This window comes from Motacilla alba, chromosome 19, assembly GCF_015832195.1.
Source record: "Motacilla alba alba isolate MOTALB_02 chromosome 19, Motacilla_alba_V1.0_pri, whole genome shotgun sequence".
NCBI lineage: Eukaryota > Metazoa > Chordata > Aves > Passeriformes > Motacillidae > Motacilla > Motacilla alba.
In genome coordinates, this window is record NC_052034.1 from 11035321 (window position 1) to 11062813 (window position 27493).

The 27493-nt window shown below is 45.3% G+C and overlaps 1 protein-coding gene across 1 annotated transcript in view; it reads right to left on the reverse strand.

The window, feature by feature from the left end:
• BAZ1B (bromodomain adjacent to zinc finger domain 1B) overlaps positions 1–23609 on the reverse strand; it is a 43672-nt gene extending 20063 nt beyond the window's left edge. Inside the window, exons 1-10 of the mRNA XM_038157632.1 lie at positions 23359–23609; positions 16950–17066; positions 14774–14918; positions 13763–13961; positions 10118–10239; positions 9119–9316; positions 6278–7973; positions 4623–4761; positions 4021–4151; positions 2588–2699 (exon numbers count right to left, since the gene is read on the reverse strand). Of these exons, the coding sequence (XP_038013560.1) occupies positions 2588–2699; positions 4021–4151; positions 4623–4761; positions 6278–7973; positions 9119–9316; positions 10118–10239; positions 13763–13961; positions 14774–14918; positions 16950–17066; positions 23359–23471 (2972 nt within the window). The 5' untranslated portion in view covers positions 23472–23609. The remainder of the gene's footprint in view (positions 1–2587; positions 2700–4020; positions 4152–4622; positions 4762–6277; positions 7974–9118; positions 9317–10117; positions 10240–13762; positions 13962–14773; positions 14919–16949; positions 17067–23358) is intronic.
• Between the last annotated feature and the right edge of the window lie 3884 nt (positions 23610–27493).

The following is a 27493-nucleotide window of genomic DNA, read 5'->3' on the forward strand; positions in this document are numbered from 1 at the left end:
CTTAGCTGCAGGCATGGCTTTGGATGCCCTATCACTCAGGGAGAGGCAGTCAGCACAGCACTCAATTAGAAGGGGTTATGTGTCCTTTGAGAAGCTGCCTCTGTGCCCCTGCTCAAGGCCCACACCTGGCTTAGATCTTCCACCTGCACTGTTGCCCCTGCCTGGCAGAACAGTGCACACAGGCACGAGACCCTTGTAAAAAAACCAGCAAGTGCTGTGACTGTCAGCACTTAAAAGTCCCTCCTAGCAGGAACAAGAAAGATCAGAAATTAAGGACACTGTGGCGTAACAGCCAGGCCAAAACCGCCCCCCTTCGCACTCAGTGTCTGATGTCTGAGTGGCCAAAAGGCAGAGCAGGTATGCAGTCACAGTTCTTCAACCTACCCCTCCAGACTGCAGCATCTGCTGGTTTGAGGACTCCTCTGTGTGCCAGGACAATTACCTTTGCACTTCCTACTCCTGAATGAACTCCTCTCTCAGCAGTTTGTCCACTGGTGCTTTGAACAGGTGTAATTCACAGATCCACAGCAGTTGGTAGCAGCCAGTTGTATACCTCAGCTGCAGCACTTTCTATTTCAAAACAGCCATTTGCTACTTTTATTTCCCAATCCCTTTTTTCTCTATCAAAGAAAACCTCTTTAGGACACTTCCCCAGTTTCCTCTAGCATTAGTCCCCACCTCCCTGCTGAACATTTAAGTTTAGAGTGTTGCCGTTATTTATTTAGTATTTCTTAGCCAATTATTCTCTCATGCAAAGAGCTTCCCTGTTCTCCGAAGGCACACCCTGTAACAATAGATTTTGTGAAGCAGGATTGTTCCCCAAGGCGAAAAGAAAGTTGTTTTGCCCTTAGTCTGTACTTCACTTTATCATTCTTTTTATTTCTTTCAGAGATTCACCACAGGTTTTAAGCAGGCATTCTTCCTTTTAACAGCTTCCTTATCCTGATGTGAACTCAAAATGTTTTGTTATTGCTGCTACAGTTTTGTTTCAAACTTCCTCAACCCTTCTTTTTTCCAAAGGTAAGAGACAGCACTTGCTCTGACCATTTAGTAGGAAACTGTAAGGCAAATCTCTTTGAAAGTGTTTTGGGCTTCTGGCTGTCTGTCACTTTAAGCTTTTTTTTTAAAGAAACTTATTAATTCTTTTTGTTGCTTTCCTTTGTAAAAGGAGAATACCATCCATTATGGTCACTCCATACTCTTAGTGACAGAATATAATTTAGCACTGAGTGTGTCCAGGGCCTGGTTCCAAGAGCTACTCCTCCCAGGCTGTGACTGGTTATTCCACAAAGCATTCCTGCCTCTGTCACCACACTGATCTCCCTCAGAATGTTGCTGGGAGTTGCCAACCTGAATGAGCAGATCAAATACTGTGCTTTAAGTTCAGCCTGGAGTCACACAAGTTGAAGGAATTCTGTGTTAATTAACTCATCCAATTTGGCTCTATGTTGCTCTCAGTGTTAGCAATGTGCACTGTAAATTTAAGCCACTGTTTTCCTTATGGAATTGGTCCTTCTCCTGGAACACACTTTGGCATCTCTGCTCAATAAAGATCAAGTGTTAGAGGAGGCAGTTAGGAAGAGCAGAGGACTTCCCTGTGGATCACACTGCCTGTGCAGGACCCATTCCCTAGGAAAGCCCAACTGCCTGAATTTTGGCAAGATGTGCAAAGGCCCAGACTGGTAACAGGGTGGGGATTTGTCATGGGAGGATGGGGCACTGAAGGAAAGCACAGGAACTCTGTGATATCCTGCGATCTGCTGCCATGACAGATAAGCAGCAGGGCAATACCAAGAGTCAGCACCCAATGCTGGCAGTTCAGATAAATCAAAGACACCCACAATTTCAGTCTCTTTTATAGTTCCTGGTGGGGAAGCATTTAGTAAAGTAGTTCTGACTGGCAACTATACTTTGGAGATGAGTTCAGCTCTCTTTATCAAAGACCAAGCAACCCCACTCTGCATGTCAGCAGTGGAACTCTGTGGGATAGACACTGCTAAGAGGGGAGCTGCAGGAGCACATACTTTGTGACAGTTATCCTCAGGGTTATCTAAAAAATACACAATGCTGCGCAGGTGAAGCTCAGCCAGGGTTTTCTGGCATAAGGACAACTGATGAGCATTCCTTATCACACAGAGCAACATTCAACACAGGAGAATTTCTTTAAGGACACTGATAGGGCCAATTGCTGGAGCAGGTTACAATCAACCATGGTCAAAGGTAGATTTGATTCACTTAGAAGACACTGCTTGGCATTGGGAAGCATTAAAGGGAGAAGAGGCTGTCAACATGGAAGAATAAAATATTTAAAAAGCAATACATCAAAGAAGCATTTTAATAGCTTAATTTATACTGGCTTTGTATGATTGATTAGGATGAATGATGGTTCCACTGGCTCTTGGACTGGCTACCCTGTTAGCAGGGCAGTAATAGTATCAGCAACAGAGGTCTGCGGAGCTGTTGAACCAACCCAACTGCTCAGCACTGAAAAAGGAACGGGTTTGTAGCAGGTTTAGTAAAAGAAATCTGTCTAGATTCCTTGACCTTTACACTTTGAGTACTTTGCAGTTATGGAGGTGTGTGTTACCATAAGTTCTGGCCCTGCTTGGGAGTGGTCGTCTCAGCAGGCAGGTCTGTGGTGGGCATGGAGCGGTGCAGCTTGTTCCCTCGGCTGTCACTGCCTGTGCTCTTCCGCTTCTCTGCAAAAGAAAAGCACAGGCTCAGGTAGATTCCTGAGCAGCATTCCTACTATTCCAAATACATAAAACTAGTTTCACTTTTTAGCTGTATACTGACAAAGCACTTTGAAAACCAAAAGAGGTATAAGCAGCATGAATTTTTATTTCTGAGCATCTCAGGTAACACTCTGACATGAATTTAAATCTTTGCTCATTCAGGCCTTTGATTGTTAAGTTTCCAAAGGAATTTGCTGAAATCCTGCCCACTGGCTGCAGCAGCAGCTGAGAGATGAAAACAGCTGGAAGCAAAGAGTTGATCAGGAACACAGCTGGTCAGTATTTGAAACAGCTCTTGTAAGAAAATATAGCCACGGAGGAGCTTGGAATGCTACACCTCCAGCTCAGTCAGTCTCAAAGACACAGGTGTCTGTAAAGTCACACCAGGATGAAGGACCTCACTGTAGGTTTGCCCTGTTCTATTCCTCTACAGGTGTCTAGTTTGCCCCTTGTCTTAAGACAATCCTACCAGGTGAGGGCTTGGATCTAACTCCATAGAGTCCTCTCATGCAGGATTGCTGTAGATGGACGCAGTGACAAAATGTGATTTCCAAAAGCAAGAAATGATCATGACTGAAACTCGAGTCAGATTATTGCAGTATCTTCTGTCCCAAGAACTACTTCCACACAGAAATGTTAAGTTTCCTTCTGTACAGATGGATTTTTTGTGCCTGTTCAAGCTTGCAAGGCTCTAGGACCCAGGCTCCAAGTCAGCCAGGCAAAATCACACAGGAAGCACTAGTTCAGCAAGTCCCTTGTACCTCACCTGCACATTCAGCAAAGGTGAAGAGAAGGCTGAGAGGAAGTGCATGAGGGATGTTCGTCAAAACAATCTCAATCAGCAAAGCTGTGCGTATCTAACAGATTGCCCTGCTTGTTACTATTCCACAGGCTGATCTAGGAGTCTTGGCACCAGCAGAATATCAGCATTGTGACAGACATCCTCACTCTGCAGCACAACTAGCTAATTGTGCAAGGGTCTGGCATGCTGCAACTCAGCAGGGTCAGAGTGAACCAGAGGGATGATACCAACTGACATCAACCTTGCTACTTGAAGGAGAAGAGACTGTCCTTAGGTCCTTAGCTGGAACATTGCAGGCAAGTCTCCAGACCTGCAGCAGCAAAATGGAAATATCACCAGCACCTCTTTTGTGCAGGCTTCTAGAGTTAAAATGAGGCTTAAATCAGAGTATCCCCATGAAAACACTCAGACTAGACAGTTCTTTTACACTCATGACTCCATTTGAATAGTCAGAGCACAGGAAATACCTTCAAGAGACCGTACCTCCAGGGCTGTAGTCCTTCTTCAAATCTTCCTTTTTCTGATGGGGAAGGGTAAATCTGTAGTCTATACTGTCATGTACCCAGCCTTTCTCAATAAACAAGCCAGGAACCTCATCTGAAAACAGCCAGTATCTGTAAGAAATATGTGTTATTAGGTACCCGTCTCCTTTTCTGGCTAGTTGAACACACGCTTTCATTTGCATTGAGTGGAGAAGCTTCTGTGTGCTCAACTCACTAAAAGCTGAATGTAGGCATATCTTTATGTTAGCCCAGCTGAGAAACAGGGAAAGCTTAGCTTAGAGTCCATTCCAAGAGCATGCCTCTGCAACAACCATGAAAAAAAAAAAAAAAAAAAGATGGTAACGAGGTTCCTGAGCACCCAAGGCCAGCACTTGAACTTCCACTGGTCCTGACCTCCATGGGAAGGCTTCAAAACGCTGGACACATAACCAGCCACTACACTTCATCTACACAAACACTTTCCCTTCTCTCTCCTCTGCAATTCCATACACCTTCCCTATCAATCCCTTCCTGGGGGATGGTATCTGACACAGCCCCTCTCTCAGGGCAGAGATGGAAGTTCACGGTCATTTCCTTTCCCACCTGTTGTGATTCCTGTCAGTGCCAATTGGGGTCCTGCGCATCACCAGTTTGGCTTTGGCAATTCCATCTTGGAAAGTTTTCTCAGCAGCAGCTTTATGCCTCCGGATTCTTTCTTCCTCTGCTTCTTTCTCCATCCTCACTGTTAGAATCAGCAAAGAGCAGCATTAGCTTTCCTTTATTGTATCCAGACATCAATATTGTCTTTTATTTTACTATACCATGGGAGTAAAAAAAGCGGTTTTATTGGGAATTTTAATAAACATTCTTTACAAGCATACACTCTTCCATTTACTTTCTGCCCACCATTCTAAAAAATAAAAAAAAAAAAAAATCCCATATATATAGAAGAAGTAGTCAAGGTGTAAGAATGGACTGGGCTGAAGAAACCCTGGATAAAAATCGTCATATTACAGAATTATGGAATGGTTTGGGTTGGAAAACACCTTAAAGATCATCTTGTTCCAACCCTGCCATGGTCAGGGACACCTTCCACTAGACCAGGTTGCTCTAAGCCCTGTCCAGCCTAGCCTTCGACACTTCCAAGGATAAGGCAGCCACAGCTTCTCTGGGCAACCTGTGCCAGGCTAGGATGCATGGGACTTGGGGCAACTTGGTCTAGTGGAAGGTGTCCTTGCCTATGAAGGGGGGTGGACCATGATCAACTTTTAGTCCCTTCCAATCCAAACCATTCTGTGATTCTTGGTCTCCCAGAACAAATATTCCCACATTCCAGCTAAGGAGCAAAAGCCAGGCTCCATGAGGGATGCTTATCCCTCACTTGTTTCAGAAGGAAAATAACAACCTAGATGAGCAACACTGTCCACTTCTGTCCGCCCAGCATCCGCATTTACAACCAATAAAACACCTAAACTGTAATTCCAAAGTGTTCTCTCTTTACACCTATACTCCTCAAGCAGCACTACTTCTACAGAGACAACGTCTGGTGTCACAACTCGTGATTTAGAGAGGTTTGAGCGGACAGTTTATATTTATACAGCTCCATAACTAATTCATTAAACCAATAAACACTGAAGATTTATTGCCCAAATCCTGATATGGGAGAAGGGCTGCTGGCAACAACCTGACCATGGGAACAGGAGCACAGCCAGCAGCAGCAATAGGAACTGATTTTAGGCAAGAAATATCTCTTCTGTACCCAAGAACCAGATGATGTTTGGACATCAGACAATTTTTTGGCTACTTTCTGTTTCCAAGACAGATACTGTGTTGTCCAACCTCTCTGGGCCTGCCATAATTAGAAAGGTACTAAATAAAAGACACATACAAATAAAAAACTAGAAGCAGGTATTGTTTTTTTCTTAAATTTATGAAGTTTAAGCTGCCACAGGAACCACAAGAGATGAATTATAAATCTCCAGTGAGCAAATCCCTTAAATTCCATATAGTCATCCCTATTTGTGGAATCTAGACAGTAAAACACAAAAGAAGAGGTCACTTGGGTTTATATCATGTTAGGTATAATGGTGCTGGAGCTTCAGTGCTCTATTATGTGATTCTGAGATCTACATTCTTAAGTTTTATTTAGGTTTTATTCAGAAGCATTCAGACAATGCTTCTGAAAACAGGCTGTCATTTTTGCCATGAAGTTCTTCCACAACACACAAACACTCCACTTGCTAGGTTATTTTTCTTACCTCTCATTTGTATTTCTTGTTGCTCCCTCTCTTTCTTGGCTTGGATGGCAAGAAGGCGCCTGCTCTTCACAGCACTGATCATATCATCAGCTTCGATTTCCACCCGGTGCTCTATTTTCATAATTTCGTGTTTTTTCTTTTCATTTCTTCCCATCATATGCTCTTCTTTCCCGTTCTCCTTGGTTTTAGCCACCATTTCTTTTCGCTTCTGTTTCTCTGCCCTCTTCTTGTCATTCTCCTCCTTCAGGACAGCCAGGCGCTCTTTCCACAGCTCAGCTGAGGCCTGCTGCTTGGCCTCCACATGGTCCTGCACCGAGTACGTCATTAGGATCCGGTGACACAGAGCTCCAAGGATCTGCAATTTCTCTTCAGGAGTCAGCTCAAAGAACTCCGATGTCTCCAGTTTCTCTAAAAACTCATCCTGTACCTCATTATCCTCGAAAGCTGCTGAATCCTTACTTTCATCTACATTATCTGAGACCTCGCTTTCTTCTTGTACATCTGATTTGCGCAGGCATAGGCGAACCAACTCGGAAGCGGAATGCAGAGTAAGTGGGATTTCAGAAAGTTTCATTCCCAGCTCAGCATAATCCTCAGCAATTTCATCCTGCAGCAGGGTCTGCAAGAGGATGACCAGTACTCTGTTCAAGTACAGGAAGCCTCCTTTTTCTGCACAAAGGGCTTCCATCAGGGACACTGCTGTGATGGGATACTGAGCATCTGGCATCAATAACCCTGAGTAACAGCTCAGGAACTCCACCACCATGGCCACATCCCCAAAAAGTGTGTTAGGAAGTCCCTCTGGAGTATCAACCAGTTTAAAAGTAGGCAATGTCTTCCCTTTCAGATCTTGGTCCTCAAATCTCCTCTGTTTTTCCAGTTTTTCTTTCATCTCCTTCTCCTTCCGCTCCTTTGCTCTTTCCTTCAGTTTCTCTTTCAGCTTTTCCCTTTTCTTCTTCATGTACTCCTTCCGCTGTTCCTCAGTCATGGTGGCCCATCTCTTCCTGTGTTCCAAGAGCTCATAGCGTTTCTGTACCAACCCTCGTAAATCTTCAGGGAGACGGGCACGGTCCTCATTGGAAAGCAGCCGAGCTGTTTTGGAGATGATGCACGACAGAGCACTTTTTTTGTCTTCCCGGTCTTTGTTTTCTTTGTAATAGGCAATGAGATGGAGGGCTGCAGGAGGCAGATGTTTCTGGGGTTTCCTGGAAGATCCAGGGGTGCCTCCAGAATTCCTGGGAGCCCTGGACACCTTAGTGGTACCTTTAGCCATGTCCAGCAGTGTCATTTGTTTCATTTTCATCTTGGGGGTCTTCAAACCTTTCCTGGGAGACTTTGCCTTCCCCGACGACTTCTGCCCATTCAGAACCCTTTTGCCTCTTTGCTTTTTGTCCAAGGATTTATTGTTGCCCTTTCCTAGTCGGCTCCTCTTTGGAACATGAAAGTTAGAACCAAGTTTAGCAGGTGACACAATTTTCATCATCTCTTCCAGCTCCTCTTTAGGACAACTTGAGTTCTTAGAGTTTTTCACCTTCAGCGGAGAGCCAATTATAGATTTTTCCAAATGCACGTGACACCACAGGGTTGGACTCAGTGGCTGTCCCAGTGAAGATGCGTCTGCTTTGGATTTCTTAGGAAGCTTTCTTTCAGGTGACCGAGAGCTCTTCCTCTTGGTTGAGGGATTGAGAGCCATATACTAAAATTAAAGGAAGAACGATTTTGTATTAATATTGAAATATAAATAAAGTTACCTAGATTTCTTTCTGTCAATTATTTTTGGACATTTTAAAATATGTTTTTCTACTGAAATTGCTCATTGCATTAAAGGTAACAGGCTTCTGCAATCATAATCACAGTCAGAGAATGGCCTGGGTTCAGAGGGACCATAAAGATCATCTTGTTCCAACCCTTGCCACAGGCACGGACACCTACTACTAGACCAGGTTGCTTCAAGCCCTATTCAACCTGGACTTGGACACTTCCAGGGATAAGGCAGCCACAGCTTCTCTGTGCAACCTGTGCCAGGGCCTCACCACCCCCACAGGGAAGAATTTTTTCCCAATATTCAATTTAAAATTACTCTGTGTGAGTTTGAAGTCATTCCCCCTTATCCTAAACAAATATTTATCTTCTAGTTTTACAACAACACATGACAGTCTATGAAAAAGTGAGTTTACCGAATGAACAAAATAGTGCTTTCTACACCAGAAGATGGATTTTAAAACAGCACATTTCATGGTATGGCATTTAGTTGGTTAATATTATATTTGGCTGGTTAACCCCAAGGGCTGGGAGAACCCATTCATGTTATGTATGTATTTAGTGCTAAATTTGTAGTATCTGCCATTGCTCAATGCAGCCCTGTACATGAACCAGGCCTCATAAAGTCACATGCATCCAGGTCTTGGGCCCAATACCTGACACCACCACATAAAGACTGTAGCTCTCCCATTTCTCTTATACCAGGAAATCATATCTTAACTTGTAGACAAGTAATGCAAACCATTGGAAAAATTAAAAAGCAGTTGAATCTCAAATTTTCAAAGCAGACCACTGTTCCAGATGTTCAAGCCATGTTACCTCTCAAAAGGTCAACCTTCAAAAGAGTAAGTTTTCCTGCTCTCTTTTTCTCTGGATTTAACAGATATGTGGAATTAGCATTTGGGGACATGGTTTAGTGGTGGCCTAGGTGGTGCTGGGTAACAGTGAGGTTTGATGATCTAAGGGAGCTTTCAACCCTAATGATTTTGTGATTCTAAAACCCAACCAGCACACTGAAGTCTCTGCCAAGACTTAAGGAATGGGCAGCAAAGCAAAGCACGTACTTTTAGAAATTCTTACCTTATGCGGGTCAAGCAAGAAGTCACTGAATTTACTGGGTAGAGAGTACTTCTTCACTAACTCATCCTCCACAACCCATGGGGCGTTCTCACACGTGCCAGCACGTAGCGCATTGTGACGGATAAAGTACCTCAGGATCTCCTTGTTGGGAGGACGCTCTGTACGGACTAAGCTATCTGCTGGAACGTTGCTGATGATCTTGGAGATAACAGACACACTGTTAATGATTAACTTCTAACCACATTATAAATACAGATCATATGCCCACAAGGAGCCAGGATCATTGTACTGCTTCATGTCCAAAAACTCTTCGCTCATCCAAAGCTCTCTTGGAAAGACTCAAACCACACAGAATTTGTTGCAGAACTGAGACATACAGAGATTGGTAAGAGAATCAGATAGCAAAACCAGTAAAAACCATGAGTTTATGATGCAGATTTTTTGCCAAAGCCCACTGTTCTATCTCTGACCTTCCTGCAGCTTGTGCTTGCTACTGACTTTAAAGCTTTTATATATTCATGTTTGATTTTTTTCCTGAGACCAAAGGAGCACCTCTGCACATGGTACTCTTTGAGGTCAGCACTGCCTCACTTGTCAAACTACCAAAGAGCAGACAAAAAGCACAGAGCAGTGCTGCAGCTATCCAGAGCTTCCCAAAGCCCTGCCACCTCCAACTCAGAGCAGCTTGGTCAGGACAACAGCAACAACTGCCACTCATGATTTCACTGGTCTCATGAGCTGCAAGACTAGAGATGAGGCACTTAACAGCAACTACAATAAAGCTCTGTGACTCAGTGTGTGTGGTACCAAGTGGTTCCATGCACATAACCTAATTACAGATAGAAACAGACAGGCTGGTCAGCCTCGCAGACAACTATCCTGCTACCAATGCCATGACTCTGCCAGAAAGTACTACATTGTGCTGTATAATCACTGGCAGTGATTAATTAAACTTGCATATTCATGTTGTATTAGAAAGGACTCAAGCAGACAACTCACCTTATCTTCATTTTTCAGTTTGACATCATATTTGTGTGGCAGGAATTTAGGTGGGACCCACTTCCTTTCTTCCTTCTTCAACGAAGTGGGAAGCTTTCGAGGAGACCTACGTGCTCGATCATCTGATAAAAGAAAGTGAGACACAGTCTTATAATTACAGTTAAAAAAAAAAAAGAAAAAAAAAGGTTAAAAAATCCAGACCACCACTGTACGGGGCATCCTACTTCTTGCTATCTGTACAGTGTTTGGTTAACTAGAACATTAGGAATATAACCCAAGCAGGATTTTAGAAATAGCCAGAAGATACAGGCCAGGAATGGAAGCCCAGACCAGCTCTGAACTAAGGAGGTAACACCTATCTTCAAGGAGTACAAAGGACCATCTTCATTTAAACCCATCTCACTGCAGACAGTAAGCTGCAACCACTTATGTAAAGGTAGAAAATGTCTGTAAGATTTATGAAGGGGAGATATAACCCAATCAGTAAACCTGCTAAAGGAACTCCTCCCAACAGCCCTGGCTGCCTATGCCATGCCCTCTTCGAAGTAGTTCCACGGCAGGAATCACTGACTTGGTTTTGTCTCAAGAAGAAAGCAATCTCCAAATGTTTTTATGTTTGTGGCTACCACAGAATCATGGAATAGTCTGAAATGGAAGGGACCTTAAAGCTCATCTCATTCCACCTCCCCTTTACTAGACCAGAGACTCCTTCCACTAGACCAGCATGCTACAAGCCCTGCCCAACCTAGTCTTGGACACTTCTAGGAATCGGGCAGCCACAGCTACTCTGGGCAACCTGTACCAGGGGCTCACCACTCTCACAGGGAAGACTTTCTTCCTAGGAATCAAAGAAAACAATAAAGCAAGCATGAGGGATGAGGGTAATAATCTACTAAATACATAGAGAACAAAAATAGATGTTAAACCTAAATAAAACTTAAGAATATAGATCTCAGAATCACAGAATAGAGCACTGAAGCTCCAGCACCATTATACCTAACACAGTATAAACCCAAGTGACCTCTTCTTTTGTGATTTACTGTCTAGATTCCACAAACAGGGATGACTATATGCAATTCCATCAAACAGCACCTGGATATTTGGGTGAGGAAGAAGAAATTACTATCCATTCCATCCTGAAGTTAATTTTAAAAAGCCAACTTCATTTGTTGTTGCACTCTACTGTAATAAAACATACATTTATCCCTGGAAGAGTTCAAAGCCATGTGGATGAAGCTCTTAGGAAAATGGTCAACTGGAAGATGTCCCTGTCCATAGCAGGGGGCTTAGAATGAGAACATCTTTAAGGTCCCTTCCAACACAGCTGATTTGGTGTTTCTAAAGCATCTATATTGTGTTGTCTCTTGTATTCACTTTATTTCAGATTGTCCAGAGCAGTACAGGTTCCAAGTCCAGCTCAAGCTACAGAACCAGCCTTCAGCAGTTCACCATCAATTTTCAGGACAATCTAGCCTTTCCTTGCTCCTGCAGATTTTCCAGAGTTCATTCCCTAACCAACTAAAAATATAAAGTCACTCCAGGCTAAACAAATGATGCAACAAAGCTGGTATAATGCCTTATTTTTAGCTTATGAAGGACAGTAGATCCCTAAGCAGAGAGGCTGAAACTATCTTTCTCTGCCCCATTTCTCCTCCAACAAAACCAGCAAGTTTGACACACATATTAATAGAACTGCCAAGGTTTGCTCTGTCCCCTCTTGTGTGCACAGGCACACACAGCTCCGACATCACAGCTACACATACAGAGCTTGCTACTGCTTCCAGTTACTCACTCTAGTGTAGTGACTTACACTCACATCAAGTGGCCACATGTGAACATTATTAGAGAGAAAAAGTACAGGTCAGTGTCACTGGGAACCCCCAGCCCCTGTGGATGCAACTCAACATTTCCTACTTCTGTAGTCTGCTGTGTAAGAATTGCTACATAATTATATTAACACACTCTGGATAAATTTGTTTCAATGATGTTACTATGAGCCTATGTTCTGTTATAACCCAGAATATAAAAGCATCAGCAATAAAACAGCCTTTTAGTAACAGCATATGTACAAGGAAAAGAAATAAAAGAATGCATGTTTACTGCTTAGGTTATGACTCTGCCAGCATCTTGAGCTGGAAAATGTTGAGGTTCATCTTTTCCAGGAAGGGGAGGACAGTCCCAGCTTCCAGAGGTGACCACATACAGGCCAGAACCAACTGAGTCAGGGACTGAAACAAGAGCAGGAACCCTCATTCCTGCAGTATCCCATCTTGGAGTGCTAAACTGGCGATGCCCACAGCTGCTGGAATACCACACACCAATGCCCAAAGGATCATGGTAAATCTTTTTTAAACAACCAGATCCAAAATTGCTGCTGTAAATTTGATCACTGAGCATTTTTGAAGTAAAAGGTACTTCCCATGCCTCTTATGTAGCATCTCGAGAGAATAATCACTCAATAAAAAATACATGTATAAATAAAGCATAATTAGCCCCTTTCCAAGCACAACTCTTGTTTCCAATGATGTGTATAAGGCCAGATTGTTTCTGAAACGCCTTTTTTTGCTTCCTGATTATACAGAATACTGCAATGAAATCAAAACAGCTCATAACAGCACCCATCAAAAAGAGCTGACAATTTTCAAGCTCAGGACTAGACCTTGGTACGACTTCTTTTCCACTACTGACTTTGCTATTTTCTCACTGGGCTATTTTCAAAGCTTCCTCTTCCCCACATTAGAGGAGATCACACAACTTTGCTGAATGCTGGAGTCACTATTTACAAATGCCAACAATTTATTCATTTATGAGACTTGAAAATAAAGCTCTCCAGGTTGAACTATGCTGTGGGATTTGGGTTGGTTTGTTTGAAAACACTTTTTGTAATCTGTTTTAAAGAATCTTATAATTCCATTTTAAGAAGTTGCACAGGACAAAGGACAAACTCAATGTGTTAGTATGGGTTTTGGTGGATTTTTTTGGTTGTCTGGGGTTGTTTTTCTGGGGTTTTTTTGGCGGGGGAGGTGTGTTATGGTTTGTTCTTTTTTCCCAAACAATATTTCCTCAGACTCAAGAAAAGCACTGCACCAAGGAAGAGCATATGAAAGAGGAACAAGGTTCTAAGGGATGCTTTATTACAAACTGTTAGGGAAAAAAAATAAATTGTCTCAACATATGAAAACTGGAAAGAGAATAAACTAAAAATGAATAAAACTCACTTATTTTTTATAACAACCAGGGACAAAGAGAATGAGAGCTTGTCTCCAACTCCAAAATAACACACTTTAGAACCAGGGAGGTTTCCTCTGAGGACAAACACTGCAGCAGAACTTTTTAATTCTGAACGAACCTTTGCTGTTCCCCTCATTTTTTTAAAAATACACTTGTTATACTTTAGACGTTTATACATTTCATGCATTGCTTTTGGTACTACACCTTAGAATGACAGCACATTTTCTGATTTAAATCAGGCAAGAACAGCTGAAAGCAAACAGCACTGATGCCCCAAAAATTCACCACTAACGAAGACAACATCTGGATTTTCACACAATAACACTGTTTGGACATTCACAGCCCAGCACTGAGACATAAATTTAATCACTGAGCAAACTCCAACACTCACTGCCATGCTGTCTCTCTACTTACTCATACTATCCCTCCTGCTGTCATCCTCCTTCAGCATTGCTTCCTTCTGGTTGTCCTGGGCTGCCTGGCTGGAGTTCTCCTTGTCACTGGACGGAGAATCACAAGCTCCATCAGATTTTTTTAATGAGGCCTCTTCGTCAACTTTTTCCAGGGGATGCATTTTCACAACTTTTACAGGCAACATTTTCTCCTTACCAACCTGCACGAAAATATTGGTGAAGACTGAACTTGAACAAGACAGGTGAGCTAACGGGTTTTAACACTATGAGGAAGGGAAAAATACCAGCTAAGACGACCTAAAAGCAAAACTCCTAACCACAGCGTTTTTCAATGCTGCTTCCTCAGTCTAAGGACACAGTATGTGCACAAGGTGCAAATGTGTTCTCAGCAACCCCAGTTTAGAGACTATGTCTTAAACATTGCCCACACACAACATTAACTCCTCCCCATTTTCAAGAAGTTCGAGTTTTCACCAACATTCCCAGTTTTGGAGGGAATTTTCAAATCTTAAGGGTCTTTTTAGAGATTAAGCTTTGACTTCAGGCTCCATTTATTTTAGACTACTGCTCCTTCTGGCAATGTGTCAAGTGAAAAGATTATGACAGATGATAATTTTTAATTTCTTCTAATTAAATAATGAATTTATATGTAAACAGATCATCACATATTTAAGCAGTATAACAATTTTATCTGTTTCCCATGCACACACATATATCAGTCACTTTTTGCTTGCTATTATTCCAGGAGCCTGGAATGGTTTGAGTTGGAGGGCCCTTAAAAACCATCCAGTTCCAAATCCCTGACATGGCCAGGGACACCTTCCACCAGTACGGCTTACAGAACCATTTTCCATCCAAAAGCAAGTGCTGTCACTGGGGTTCTATAGAGAATAAATTTTCACATCCTTCTAATAACTTGAGTGGCCAACATATTCTTCCTGTCTCCGACCTTTAGCTATCTGGAATTAGCCCCATGCAGAAGCACAGGATAAAACAGAAAACACATCCTTACCTCAAAGTCACACTCTTCACCCACTGCGAATTTGGTCATGATCTCCAACCAAGCTGCATCCACCAACTTTTCCAATGACACAGTGTTGTGGTGGACTATTTCCAGGACCAGTTTCTCATACCAGATAGGAAACTCCTCCTTTAAGCTGAACAAGCACAGAAGTTTTCATTATTCAAGGGAATAAAAGCCCAAATGCAAAGTACCCTCCCATTTCCCAGTTCCAGGAATTCCTGTTAACAGCCACAACGAGGCAGATGCTCCATTAGCATGCAAACATCCAAGGGCTTTTTGCTCCCCTCCTCTCCCAGGTGTTAGCTGGCATGAAAATCCCAATTGTCCTGGTTCTTCCCAGAAGGAATACTGTAAACACTCATGAAGAGCAGCACTGAGTGGGAACCCTTTCATGATGGTTATTACTATTTCTCTATTAGATATTAAATACAGATCAAGATGATGCAATTATCCTGCGGCTTGTGACTTTAAAACGCTTGTTTCCAGTAACACCATGATTCTGATCAAGATTTAGTATTTCCTTCTCCCCCAACAGGCTGCCAATGCAGTAAAGACAGGGGCAGGTTTACACACCCATATTATCTTGCCAGAGAAAAATATCTTGTGTGTTTCACACATCATGACTTCCCTTCTTTCCCTTCTAAAAGCTGACCTCAGGAAGTTGGCGGCACACTAGGGCATATGTTGCACAAAACCTTCTGGCTAAAAAGTAAAGTCTGTTTCAAGTTACCATAAGGAGGAAAAAAATACTCCATTTTTCCAAAGCACTTTCATCTTCCCAGACTCCAGGATCCATGGCTGAGAACCCTCGGCTACATGTGCTGTGTTACAACTTCCATAAGCAAATGTATCCCTTTAGCAACCTGTCTAAATGAACTATTTTATCCAGTTTAGTGTCAGGTATTAAAGCAGACAAACTACCTGGGAAGCTTTTCATCCAATTTCAAAGAGACAAGACCAAAATCTCATTTCACAGAATCTTCCCACACCCCACCATTACCCCCCCCCCCCCCCATATTAGAGAGACTATAGCTAAATCTGTTATTGAGAAATTCGAGAAATTTCCCATTTCTATTTCATTGATATTTCTTAAATGTTTCCAGAAGTGGTCAATCAATCCAACACAGAGAACCAAAAGAAAGCAGCAGCACACCTCTAAGTTTTGACTCAGGATTTTAAGTTTATGGAGCTGCCTCTGCACTTCCCCTGCCCCCTCAAACAAGAACACCAGGGAGCAAAGCCTGAAGGCAGTAGTGTATCACCCCTCAAAGAAATTAGGACTATTAGCAAACGGGCTTCTTATTTGTTGGCTTTAACACTGTGATTAACCACAAAGGGAATTTCTCCTTAGAAGGCTGTGAACTCTTTGCCAATGGATCAGAAACATTAAGAGAAGCAGCAGAAAATTCCACCTCTTAGGTGGTACCACTGACATTCTCCAGTTTATATCCAGGGGAAAAAAAGTCATAGAAGTCCTAAGTTGACAGAATGGAGAAATACATCACTTGTTTGGCATAATTCCTATGATTTGGTAATCACACAGTAAATTATATGTGTTGGTTGAGACAAGGACTTGCATCTTTACGGAAAATTCGCTTCTATGACAAGGCCCATGCTGGATCTCATCCAAGGATTCCTGTGGACTAGAGGAGGAGGTCAGGGCCACAGCAGCCCAGAGGAACACAATCTGCACAGAACAAGGACTCTCATTGTTTCAAGTAGAGTAGATTCCCCAAAATCTCACTGCAACGTTTTTTTAATTAGTGCAACAACTCCAATGCAGATCTGGAGATAGTAATTACAGGCACAGACTTGGTTGATCTCAAACACTTCAACCGACTCCTTTGATTCTATTTTGACTGTACATGTGCAAGATCTGTTATTTTTCCCTCTAAAATATTCCCAACACTCCAGAGGCTTTAAAATATGTCAAGTGCCACATGCTGAACTATTTTGGTTCAAGTAATACCAAGATACAGCACTAAATACATAAATTACCCAATTGTATTAGAGATGGTTTAAAATTTGGACTTCATTTGCTTTTAACTCCAGAATCCCCAGATCTCCTTACCTCACTTCACAAAATAGCCACACATTCCCAAGCCCACTCTTACACCCCAGCACCTAAAGATAGGCACAAACCCACATCTCCACCAGTACTTACAGCTCAGCAACCTCCTGCTCCTCCTCCCAAGCCTCTTTGTGTGTCAGCTGGCTGCTTCCTGTGCTCTTGCATGTCCAGATCCGCTCGCTGTATCGCTCTAAACGTGCTTCGTACTCTCTGTACAAGTGGCAGCTCAGGAAAACAGGATTTATTCAGTGGAAACCACAATCACCATAGCACAAAACAGTAAAATCTAATTAAACTGCTATGACTGGAGTGTACAAAGGCTAAGGAGAGCGTCAACACAGTCTGACCCTGAGACTACCACGAGAATGCTGCACTAAATCAAATGTGCTGGTGTTTTCTGATGCCATAATGCCTGTCCTGCTCATCTTGGCACAGAAGGTTCCATACCACCAATAGCTCAGCTGCACTGCACAAGGGGAACACAGATGGCTGAAGGTTTCACAACATTGCCAACTTACTTTTCAGCTTTTCCAGTCGGATACACTGGAAAACAGCACAATCAATGTCACGGCACATGCAGGAAGTACAGCATGGATGGCTGCTAAATTCCTGGCAATAACTGTTGTGGCACTGTTAATACTAATGCCTTATGGTGGTGCTACAAAATCCAGACGCAAATTACCAGGCTACCCATCACCCCCAATCTTTTGACAAAAGAAAAAAAAAACCAACCTAAACTATTTGAGACTGAAACCCCTAAAAGGCCATTTTTTCCTTTGGTTTCCAACAATATCAGCCTTCTGCATTCCAACATGAGGAGCTCTCTCACCAGCTACATCACCTGCTTCATGGAATCACAGAATCCCAGAATGCTTTGGGTCAGAAGGGACATTAAAGTCGATCTTGCTCCACCCCCTGTCATGGGCAGGGACTAGACTAGGTTGCTTCAAGCCCTGTCCAACCTGGCCTTGAACACTTCCAAAGCTTCTCTAGATCACCTATGCCAGGAGCTCACCATCCACACAGCAAAGAACTTCTTCCTAATATCTAATCCAAACCTACGTTCTTTTAATTTGAAACCATTCCCACTTGTCCTGTCACTTTATGCTCTTGTAAAAAGTCCCTTTTCCTGTTGGCTCACTTCAGGTGCTGACACACCTGTGTCACAACCTGCCTCAAGGTTATGTTATTCTAGGTGGAATTACATTATTAAAGGGAGCCTGGGCAAGCCATCGGGGTGCCGAGAGCAATAGCTACTCTGCTGTGAGCATCTTTGGCTGCTCTCCCTGCTCCACCTGAGTGGTAATTAACAGTCTGGGTAAACAGAGACCAGCTACTTCATACTCACTATGGACAGAAGATGCACAGGCACAATTATCAGTGTGGTGTAAATCCACACCAATTGCCCCGTGATCAATGCCACATGCCTTCTAATGGGAAGTTACAAGGAGAAACTTTAAGAGAAGCAAGAAAAGCACCTTTTGCTACTCCCGCATAAGCCCTCCAGTGGCAAAGCCAGCATGAAGCATAAGGCATACTGCGTACAGCCACAGCTAAGCCCACTGCTGCACCAGCACCGATTTGCAGTCTTGTGGGAACAGCAGATTGCTCTATGCTCTTGCACAGGCAGAGCCACCAGTCACAGCAAAGCACTCAGTGCGTCTCACACCTTTTGCCATTCAGGAACATTGTAGTGTGACCAACCTATTTCTTTTTCCTTTTTAAGATTCCTATTAGGAATTACAACTCCAGCAAAGCAAATTTCCTTAAATGCTTCCTCACAGCTCCAAGGTAAAGCATAACAAGGTACAGCAGCTGCATTATGGGTGTTGATGTACAGGTAACTTGCAGACACAGCAATCTTGCCCCATGATCAATGCAAGGATATTAACCAGGCACCATGCAAAGATATTAACCAGGAAGAGAGTCAACTCCAGAAGAGTCTGCCACGGTACTCCCTTTTCCTGAAGCACACTGCAAACTCCAGCAGAAATCCCATGGTTTCCCAGCTTGTCCTGCTTGTGGAGTCTCCTGCTCCTCAGCAGAAGAAAAGACCTGACAAGTCATCACCCCACTATGATTCGAGCCCTCTGGTCCAGTCTTACTCTCCCTGGGGTTTAAAAGACACTAAATTTTTCACAGAAACAAGAGGTTCTGTGGTTCAGGGGTAGGAAGTGTGATGGAGCACCACTGTGGTGGAGCAGAGGCACGGAAAAAAATCACAGCTCATCTGCAAAGCCCCACTGACCAGCCCAGGAGTGCCACTGTGATGCCTGTTGTAGTGATACTGAGCTAGGAGAGAAAAAAAATATAAAAAATGAAATCAAACAAGAAACCAGGAATCCGCTGTGAATTTACAGCAACTTGGGACTGGAACAGGTTGCCCAGAGTAGCTATGGCTGCCCCAACCCTGGGACCAGGTTGAACAGGTCTTCGAGCAACCTGGTCTAGTGAAAGGTGTCCCTGCCCATGGAAGGGAGTGGAACAAGATGAGCTTTAAGATCCCTTCCAACCCAAACCATTCTGAGATTCTATGATTCAATAATCACTTTAATAATGACTAAGCTGCAACCATAATACTATTTATTCCTGTGCCTTTCCCACTAAGAACAACCTTAAAACCAAATCAAATCATCACAGCAGACAGGAGCTTAAATGCAGGAGCAGCAGCCATCTTCAGCTTCATCCAGCAATCCCTCTGCATTCTCCCCTTGGTCTCCTTCTGTACATCTGTGGAATAACTGAATAACACATTTTTTCCCCTAACATCATTTCCCATATCAGTAGGGAGATCCAAGAGACTTTTCCATATGAATGTTCCATTCCTTGTACACACCTATGAGAACAGGTTTAACGTCACCATATCAGGACTCACATTTCCCAGACAAGCTGGAATTTAGAAGTGACAGATAGGTTCATTCCCTGTTCACCTCAGATCTGCCTCTTCCATGCAATTTAATTCCACATCCAGCTGGTCAGCTCATCTAACACTGACCCTGGACACATTCCTTACCCAGGGCTCCAGACTTGTCCCACAGTGCTGACCCTGCTTTTGTGCTCTGCCAAGAGCTCTAGGTCAGGTCCTGCTTTGAATTCCTAGGGCCAGCACAAACCCAAAATGCAGGAGGATGCTTCTGCGAAGTTTACTATAGCTCAAACTTTCCACTACATATATGCTGTTTGTCTTTTCCACTCAGACTGGAAACAAACCCAAGAAATTTCAGATTGCTCAGCAGGTCTGATCCAGGACTGCAAGTCATCATGCCACCGGTATGCCATAACCAACCCACCTTTCTACACAGCTGGAGCCTTCACTGCCAAAAATTCCCAACACAGGAAAAAATAAAAAATCCTGGACACAAGCTACTTGCGAACACTGCCCAAAAAGCTACAAATAACATGTATATTAAATGAAACAGCTGACTATCCACTGCGTAGCTGTTAATACATCACATCTGTTTGCACCTCACTGCAGATCACCCAACACCGAAAGATGTAGAAAATAAAGTATAAACAAAATTACAGTAGAAAAAAGGAACCTTTTTAAAAAAAAAAGATGTTTAACAGTAGCCAAACTAACCACTGCACAAAACAACTGTTGACAGAATAAAACATTTACTTCTTCCTCAGTTAGTAATTTCTGGGAGAGCACTAATATCAACTCCAAAAAAGTTTTACTCCATATGAATTGTTTGCACTTACATTAGACAAGAAGGTAAACTTCCCAGAAATGTGGGTACATTTATAAGGTGCTACTCCCTGGATGTGTGGCAAAGTTTTTCTGCAATTGGAGAGTGTGATACAACAGTGTCTTGGTGCTGCCACCTTCCAGGCAGAGTTTGTCTTGCCAGTATCACACGTAAGGATGTGAGCAACAGCCTTTAACCTGTCAAACCCAGCCCAACCCTTCTTCTTCCCTGTGTTGATACCATAAAAAAAGTATGAACTAAAGAAAGACAGCAGACTTTTATCCAGAGAGGAGACAATACAGCTTCCCAAAACCACACACTGGAACCTAGGGGAAACCTTTGGCTGGAACACCCCAGGCCGCCTGAGCTCTCCAAACCCAGCATATCTCCTGATCCAGCAGCAGTTTTCCAAACCAAGCTGCAGCAGACCCACATGCTCACAGCTGAGCTGACTGTTCACCAGGGTACACACTGGGTATTTGGCAGACTGCAAATACTCAGCACCCACTGCACTGGAGACAGCACCATACACATACAAAGAATTTTCCTGACACTTCAGGTAGCTCAGAGCAGACCTCACTGAGCTCCTGCAGGGATGAGTCTATCCCTGGCTGCCCCGTGATCTGGCATCCCCACATCCACATGATTAGCAGGACCCGAGGCTTTGCCAGGATGCAAAGGGCTCTACACAGCAGGCCTTCTCTTTTAAGGTTTTTGCAGGATTTGCAGTCAAAGGAAACCACATAAAGCTACCAAGGAAAAAGAGGCCAAACAAACACCTGAACTCTGCTGACCAGCTCATTCTACTCCCACTGCTACCAAACACTTCCATAACCCACACCCAAGGGGAAGATGTCCCTCCTCATGCACACCACCAGTCTCCATTGTTTGTGTGACTCAATCTGCAGCAGCTGCAAATCTTAACAACAACAAAAAAAAAAGCTTTAAGAAATTTTGATGTCCTTCAAATGCCTCACTTGTAGCTGTGCAGTACAAGAACTTACACAGTCTTTAGGGGAAGAGCTGATCAATAATTTTCCAAGACAGAAAAAAATTCAGGAGAATATATTCTGTCAAGTCTTGGCATAAATAACACTGGGTGAAAACTCAGGTACCCCCTGGCACACTCTCAGTAGGCTCTCCCATCTTCCAGAGCCACTCCTCCTCAACACTATCTAGGATAAATGGAAGTAACCAAAAAAACCCTCCAAGTCTTCCTTGGGTAACATCTCCCTCCAGCTCACTGGCTCATTTGCAATTTTCTGTTCCACTTTTGGCCTAGCATATATTACACACTGTCAACAAGGCAAAGCAGCAACTCAACATTGCTTGGTTTCTCTTTTTAGCCTCATGACGTCTGTCTGCCAAGATGAACTTTCCAGAACATGCTAGGTTGCCTCCCACAGCACCCCATGAATACTTCCTCCAGGAAAATAGCATCTCTCTAGAACCTCAGTGCTTGCCCTGGTTTCTTCTTTTCTTCTAATCCTACAGCTAACACCCTCCCCTCTCAGGATGCGAAACGATCTTTTTTCCCCCTCTTAATTTTAATACCACCCAAGTGTTTACAGAACTGTGTCCTCCACCTACTGGCTAGATCCATAAGAGCCATCCAACAAAATGGTGCTCTCAGAAGGAGCCCCAGAGCTCCCCTGTGCTGTTCTGACAAGGCAAATGGCCCTTAGAGCCACATCTTCTTTTATAAAAGTAGTATTTAGGCTTAAACTCATCTTTTTGATCACTGATCACTCCTCACAGGGAAAAAGAAAGAACTGCCTGGTCAGATGGATGACTGAGCTACTTTCAGTTTGCACACACCAAAAGAATAGGCTGGCGTCACAGACTGCGTGTTTTAATCTAAAATACAGTTAAGCAAGTCTCCAACACTCCACCTAATCTTGTTTTACTGGGCTGAGTTCATTAACAACGCCTACCTGCCCTCAAGAGATGCTTTTCCTCTTCAAAGGCCACCTAATCCTTCCTAGGGGCTTCCTCTGCCTGGTCTGCTCACTGCAGAAACAAGACACTCTTCAACACAGAACTTCAACACATGGAAGTTCTGCAACCCCTTTGTCTTCCACACTGCTAACACTTCCTTCCTATATTCATGCATTCCCTCTCACTTAGAGCCCCCTTCCTTAGTTCTCAACTCAGATCCTGATTTTTATAACACAAACACCAACCCAGCCTTCTGAATCATCATGTCTGCACGTTACAGAGCCGAGGTCCTCCTGCCCCTTCAGCCCTGCTGCGGACTTAGACAGTAACTCTGCTGCCGCGCAGCTGTGTCAGTCACCAGCCTGGCCCACGGCCACTTCCTGCGATCAAAGGCTGTCACACGCAGGCAAAAAAAAAAACCCATAAAAAATTGGTTTTTATGCAAAAGCAGCCCGGGAAGAGATACGCTCAGAACGAAAGCCTGGGATGTACGCAGTGAGAGCTCCTGCCGGTGCTTAGCTCTCTACAAATTAAGGACTGCGGAAGCCTCCGGTGCCACTGTGCTCCTGTCCCGCGGGACACCAATGTCCGGACCCGCTCCAGGAGCGCGTGGATTGCTCTCATAGCCCGCTCTGACGGTCCCCGTTAGCTCCGCTCCCCGCCCGCTCCCGCCCCGCGGAGTTGCTGTCCCACTTCCCCCGCTCGCCTGAACAGGCTCTGGAACTCCTCAGGAACAACGACCTCGCCGAGCCCAGGGTAGCGCCCGCCGCACTCTCCTCACGGTCCCGCTATCCGCCCGACCCTACCACCGCTTTGTTCGGCTCCACGGCCCAGGGACCCGCCCTGGCCCCCCCGCGCCCCGGTGTGGCGGATACTCGCGGGTGCGGAAGGCCTCCTGCGTGTGAGGGATGACGAACAGCTCGCCCGGCTCCCCCGGCGGCAATGGCTTAGCCAGCGGGAACGGCTTGCGGCCCAGTAGCGGCGCCATGGTGAGACCCGGCGGGGCCCGGGCGGGACGGTTGAAAAATGGCGGGAGATTCCGCACCCCCTCACGGCGGGCGGCAAGACCGGCCCTGCGCGCGCGCCCCGACCCTGCCGCCCCGCCCCGCAGCCCCCACCCCCCGCGCCGCGGCGCCGACAGTCTATTGGCTAGACGCCTGCGCTGCCAGCTTCGGATTGGTCGCACGGCCGGTCAATCGTACCACCTCGCCCCGCCCCGCCGGTGCGGCGGGGTGAGAGGTCGTGTTATGTAAGTAGCGGCGCAGCGCACGGCTCCATTTTGTAGCCCCCCGTTATCCGCCCTTCCCCCCCTGCCGCGCGACGACCAATCACAGGGCACTCCGCCTCCTCTAGCCCCGTGACCACCAATCAGAGCGCGTTCCGGCCACCGCCCCGCCTCGCGCCCATCCGGGTACCTTCGCAGGGCCGCGCGCTGGGCTTTGTCCTCCGCGTCTGGCGCGGAGCATTGTGGGGTTGTAGGGATTCGTGTGGGGGGCGCAGCCTCTCTCGTAGGAAGCCCCGGGCTGGGCCCGCCGCTGCGGCCTCCCAGCGCCCCCTCGGCGCCCCTCGGCGCCCCTCGGCGCCGGGTCCATCCGCTCTGTGGGGAAGCGGAGCGGCGGCTCCGGCGGGACGGCCTCCGGGGCGGCTGAGGTTGAAGAAGAGGCAGGAGCTGCGGCCTGGGAGCTGTTGGGACATTGGGGAGGGAGGCCCGGCCACCCCATGGGTGCTGCTCCTGGGAATGGAGGAAAGACAAAAATTCGAGAGTTGTGGGTTGGATTTTGTGGGTTTATGGTTTTATTTTTTCTTCATAGGAAGTGTGTGGGGAAATTTTGTGGCATGAAAATTTACTGGGGATTGGAGGGGCAGCAGCTCGAGCACTGCCTGCCTAAAGCAGTCAGAGCAGAAGCTGTGATCTCATAGCTCTTTCCCAGGGATTGGAAAGCAGATTTGTATTTAATGTGCAAAAACATTCTGGGGATCCTGGGTTTGTGCTGTTCATGGCACTGAGGACTAGGTTTGCTTTATAAAGCCCTGTTGTGGCTGCTTCAGGATGAGAAGCAGCAGCCCTGGAAAACTGCTTAGAATCATAGAATCCCTCAATGGCTTGGGTTGGAAGGGACTTTAGGATTATCTTGTTCCAACCCCTGCCATGGGCAGGGATCCCTTACACTAGACCAAGCTGCTCCAAGTCCTGTTCAACCTTGCCTTGGACACTTCCAAAGATAGGGCAGCCACAGCTTCTCTGGGCAACTTGTGTCAGGGCTTCACCACCCTCACAGGGAAGAATTTTTTCCCAATATGCAATCTAACCATGCACTGTCAGGCAGATGGACACTCAGATTTACCCCCTGCACGTAAAGGGCTGTTTATGCTGGGTGATTTGGCCCAAGGGGATGTATGAACTGGGATCAGTTCTGCTCTGGAGCAACAGAATTAATGGTATCATTCATTTCCCTAGAAGACAGGAGAGTAACTGGATCTCACAGAGTATTCTCCAGATTGTAGATGTAATAATCAGATTATTATTAGTTTACTAGATTGCTTTATAGGTATGAGGATCCCATCATTTCTGCTGGTGAAGTATTAAAATCATTTAACTTCCCTGGGTGCACACTCATTTGACGTGTTATGTAATTCTGGGTAGAAGTTTGGGCTGTGACTATCCCTGGAACATACTAGTTGCATAATGGAACACAGAGCACAGTGTCTGCTGCAATCAGAAATCCAGTGTATTTTCCACAGCATTGTAAACAGGCAGGAAAGAAGGGTAATGCTGTAACATAAGTGTTCACTCTTACATTATTGTTGTTGGTACTAGTAGTAGTATTCTGCAATGGAACAGGTTCCCAGTGAGGTTATGCCCCATCCCTAGAAGTGTCCATGGCTAGGCTGGACAGGGCTTGGAGCAGCCTGGTCTAGTGAAAGGTGTCCCTGTCCATTATTTGGATGGAACAAGATCATCTTCAAGGTCCCTTCTAACCTATGATCCCATAATTCTATGATTCTGTTTAGTACCAGAACAGATATGTATTGCCATAAATCCATCAGTGAGTGTAAGAATGGTTGTTGAGGATTCCCATTACCCCTGTAAGGGGATGTAAGAGTTGCTTGAAAGCACAGTCAGCTCACAGCCAGTGAAACAGGTTCTTGTGGGACTTCACATGGTGCTTGGCTTCATTCCATGTTATTTTGTCAGAAATTAAGAGTACCTGAGCTGAAATTCTATGTGGTCTATGTCTGCCTCTGTGGGCTGCAGGGCAAAGTGAGGAGGAGAAGGAAAACTAGAGTGTAATGAACCAAGGGAGAATGAGGAGCAGATACAGATCTGTGGAGCAGTATAATGTGGGAAGAACGTGATTAGCTGAAAGGTGGTGTTGAGTGAATATGGCTACTCTGTAGCTCTGACACCGTGGGGACACATCAGGGGTCTGACCCTCGCGAATGGCAGCATGCAGGGAGGGGGGCAGCAGATGCAGGGCTGGTCCTTGGACAGGGAGCAGCCTCAGGGGAGCCAGAGGCAGGGCAGGGAGCTGCGGGCAGCAGGACCACAGGGAGGGATGGGAGGGTGAGGTGCCTGTCCCCGCACATCCACTGTGGAGCCATGTGCCTGTTCCTCCATAGCAAACCATTGGGATCTGAGGCATGGCAACCCTCCAGTGCTGATACAGGACTGGTAAAGGTCTGGTGTCCCCCAGTCATTTTTCACGCTGGGAAATTGTATGTAGTTCCTGGCACAGGTTAAACATGCACTGACCTGAGAGCTGTTCATTGACCCTGCAGCTGCTTGCTGAGGCACACAAAGGTTGGGTTTCTCTTCATGGGTGGTACCTGCCCGTCGCAGCAGCTTCTTAGCCTCAGGAGCTCTGAGTTACTCCAGGATGGTTTTCCAAGGCTGTTGTATACTGTCTCCCAGTGCCCAGGAGATGGCACTCCTGCATTTGGACAGTGTATGCAGCTATTCTCCAGACACATGACAGGTTGCCTGAAGAGGAAAATCCCATCACCATCCCAACCTGTTTGGCTCTTCTGGGGAGGGAAGTGACCACATTTGCAGGGTCTGGTGATCTGTGCTGTTCTGAGAGATACCAAAGCTGGGGTGGTGAGCTGTGAGAACAGTCTCTGCTGAGCAGGCAGGCATTCCTGGCTGTGTATTGATGGCAGAAACTCCAGCAATGGGTTGGTGTCACTGTCAAATAGTTATCACCGTAGAGGACCTAGAGATGTGAGGTCCATGCAGCTGCAGCTCCTCCAGGTGTGAAGGCTTTAATCACAGCCAGATGAAAGTATCCTTGTGAGGATGGAGCCCACTGTCATGAAGCCTTACCACTGGCCGCCTCTTAGCCATGGCTGGTGCCTTTAGCATTCCAGCAGGGAGCACATGATGGAAATAACCATTGGACCCCATGCTCCTCACAGTCCTTAACTGCTCTTGCCCTTCCCCTCAGTCCCCATCTTCCCTCACCGTAACCAGCAGTGGATATAGAGGAAATAAAAGCATTTGGACTCACTTGAAATAACCTTCCACTCCTGTTAAACACTGGTGGAACTAAGTGGATTTATCTGAATGAGTTGAATACAGGAAGGAGTTGAATGAGTTGAATATAGGAGGTGAAGCTGTGTCCCTGGGGATGTTCTCAGATTTGCCCTCTTCAGAAACAAAAGCAGATTTGCAAGTCTGGTACATGGGTGTTTAGAGAGTGAGATTGAGTTGGTGACCCAGATGAGTGAGGAGCTGGTGAGTGGTGGGAGAGGTGACACAGGGGTCTGTCCAGGCTGGCCATGCTGCTGGTCTGATTCTTGCCCTGGCTTGCCTGGCCTGAGGGCACCTGAGGAGGTAGTACCTCCAGTACCTCCAATGCTGGTAGTACCAGCATTGATGCTGTTCTTAGCAGCTTCCAAACACACTTGGTGTTTGACCTGGTGGTTTGCAAAGCCCTTCTCTGGGTCATGGACTTTCTCTGTACTGACACAGGAGGGAGTCAACGTGCCTAATCTCTGGGCACAGCATCC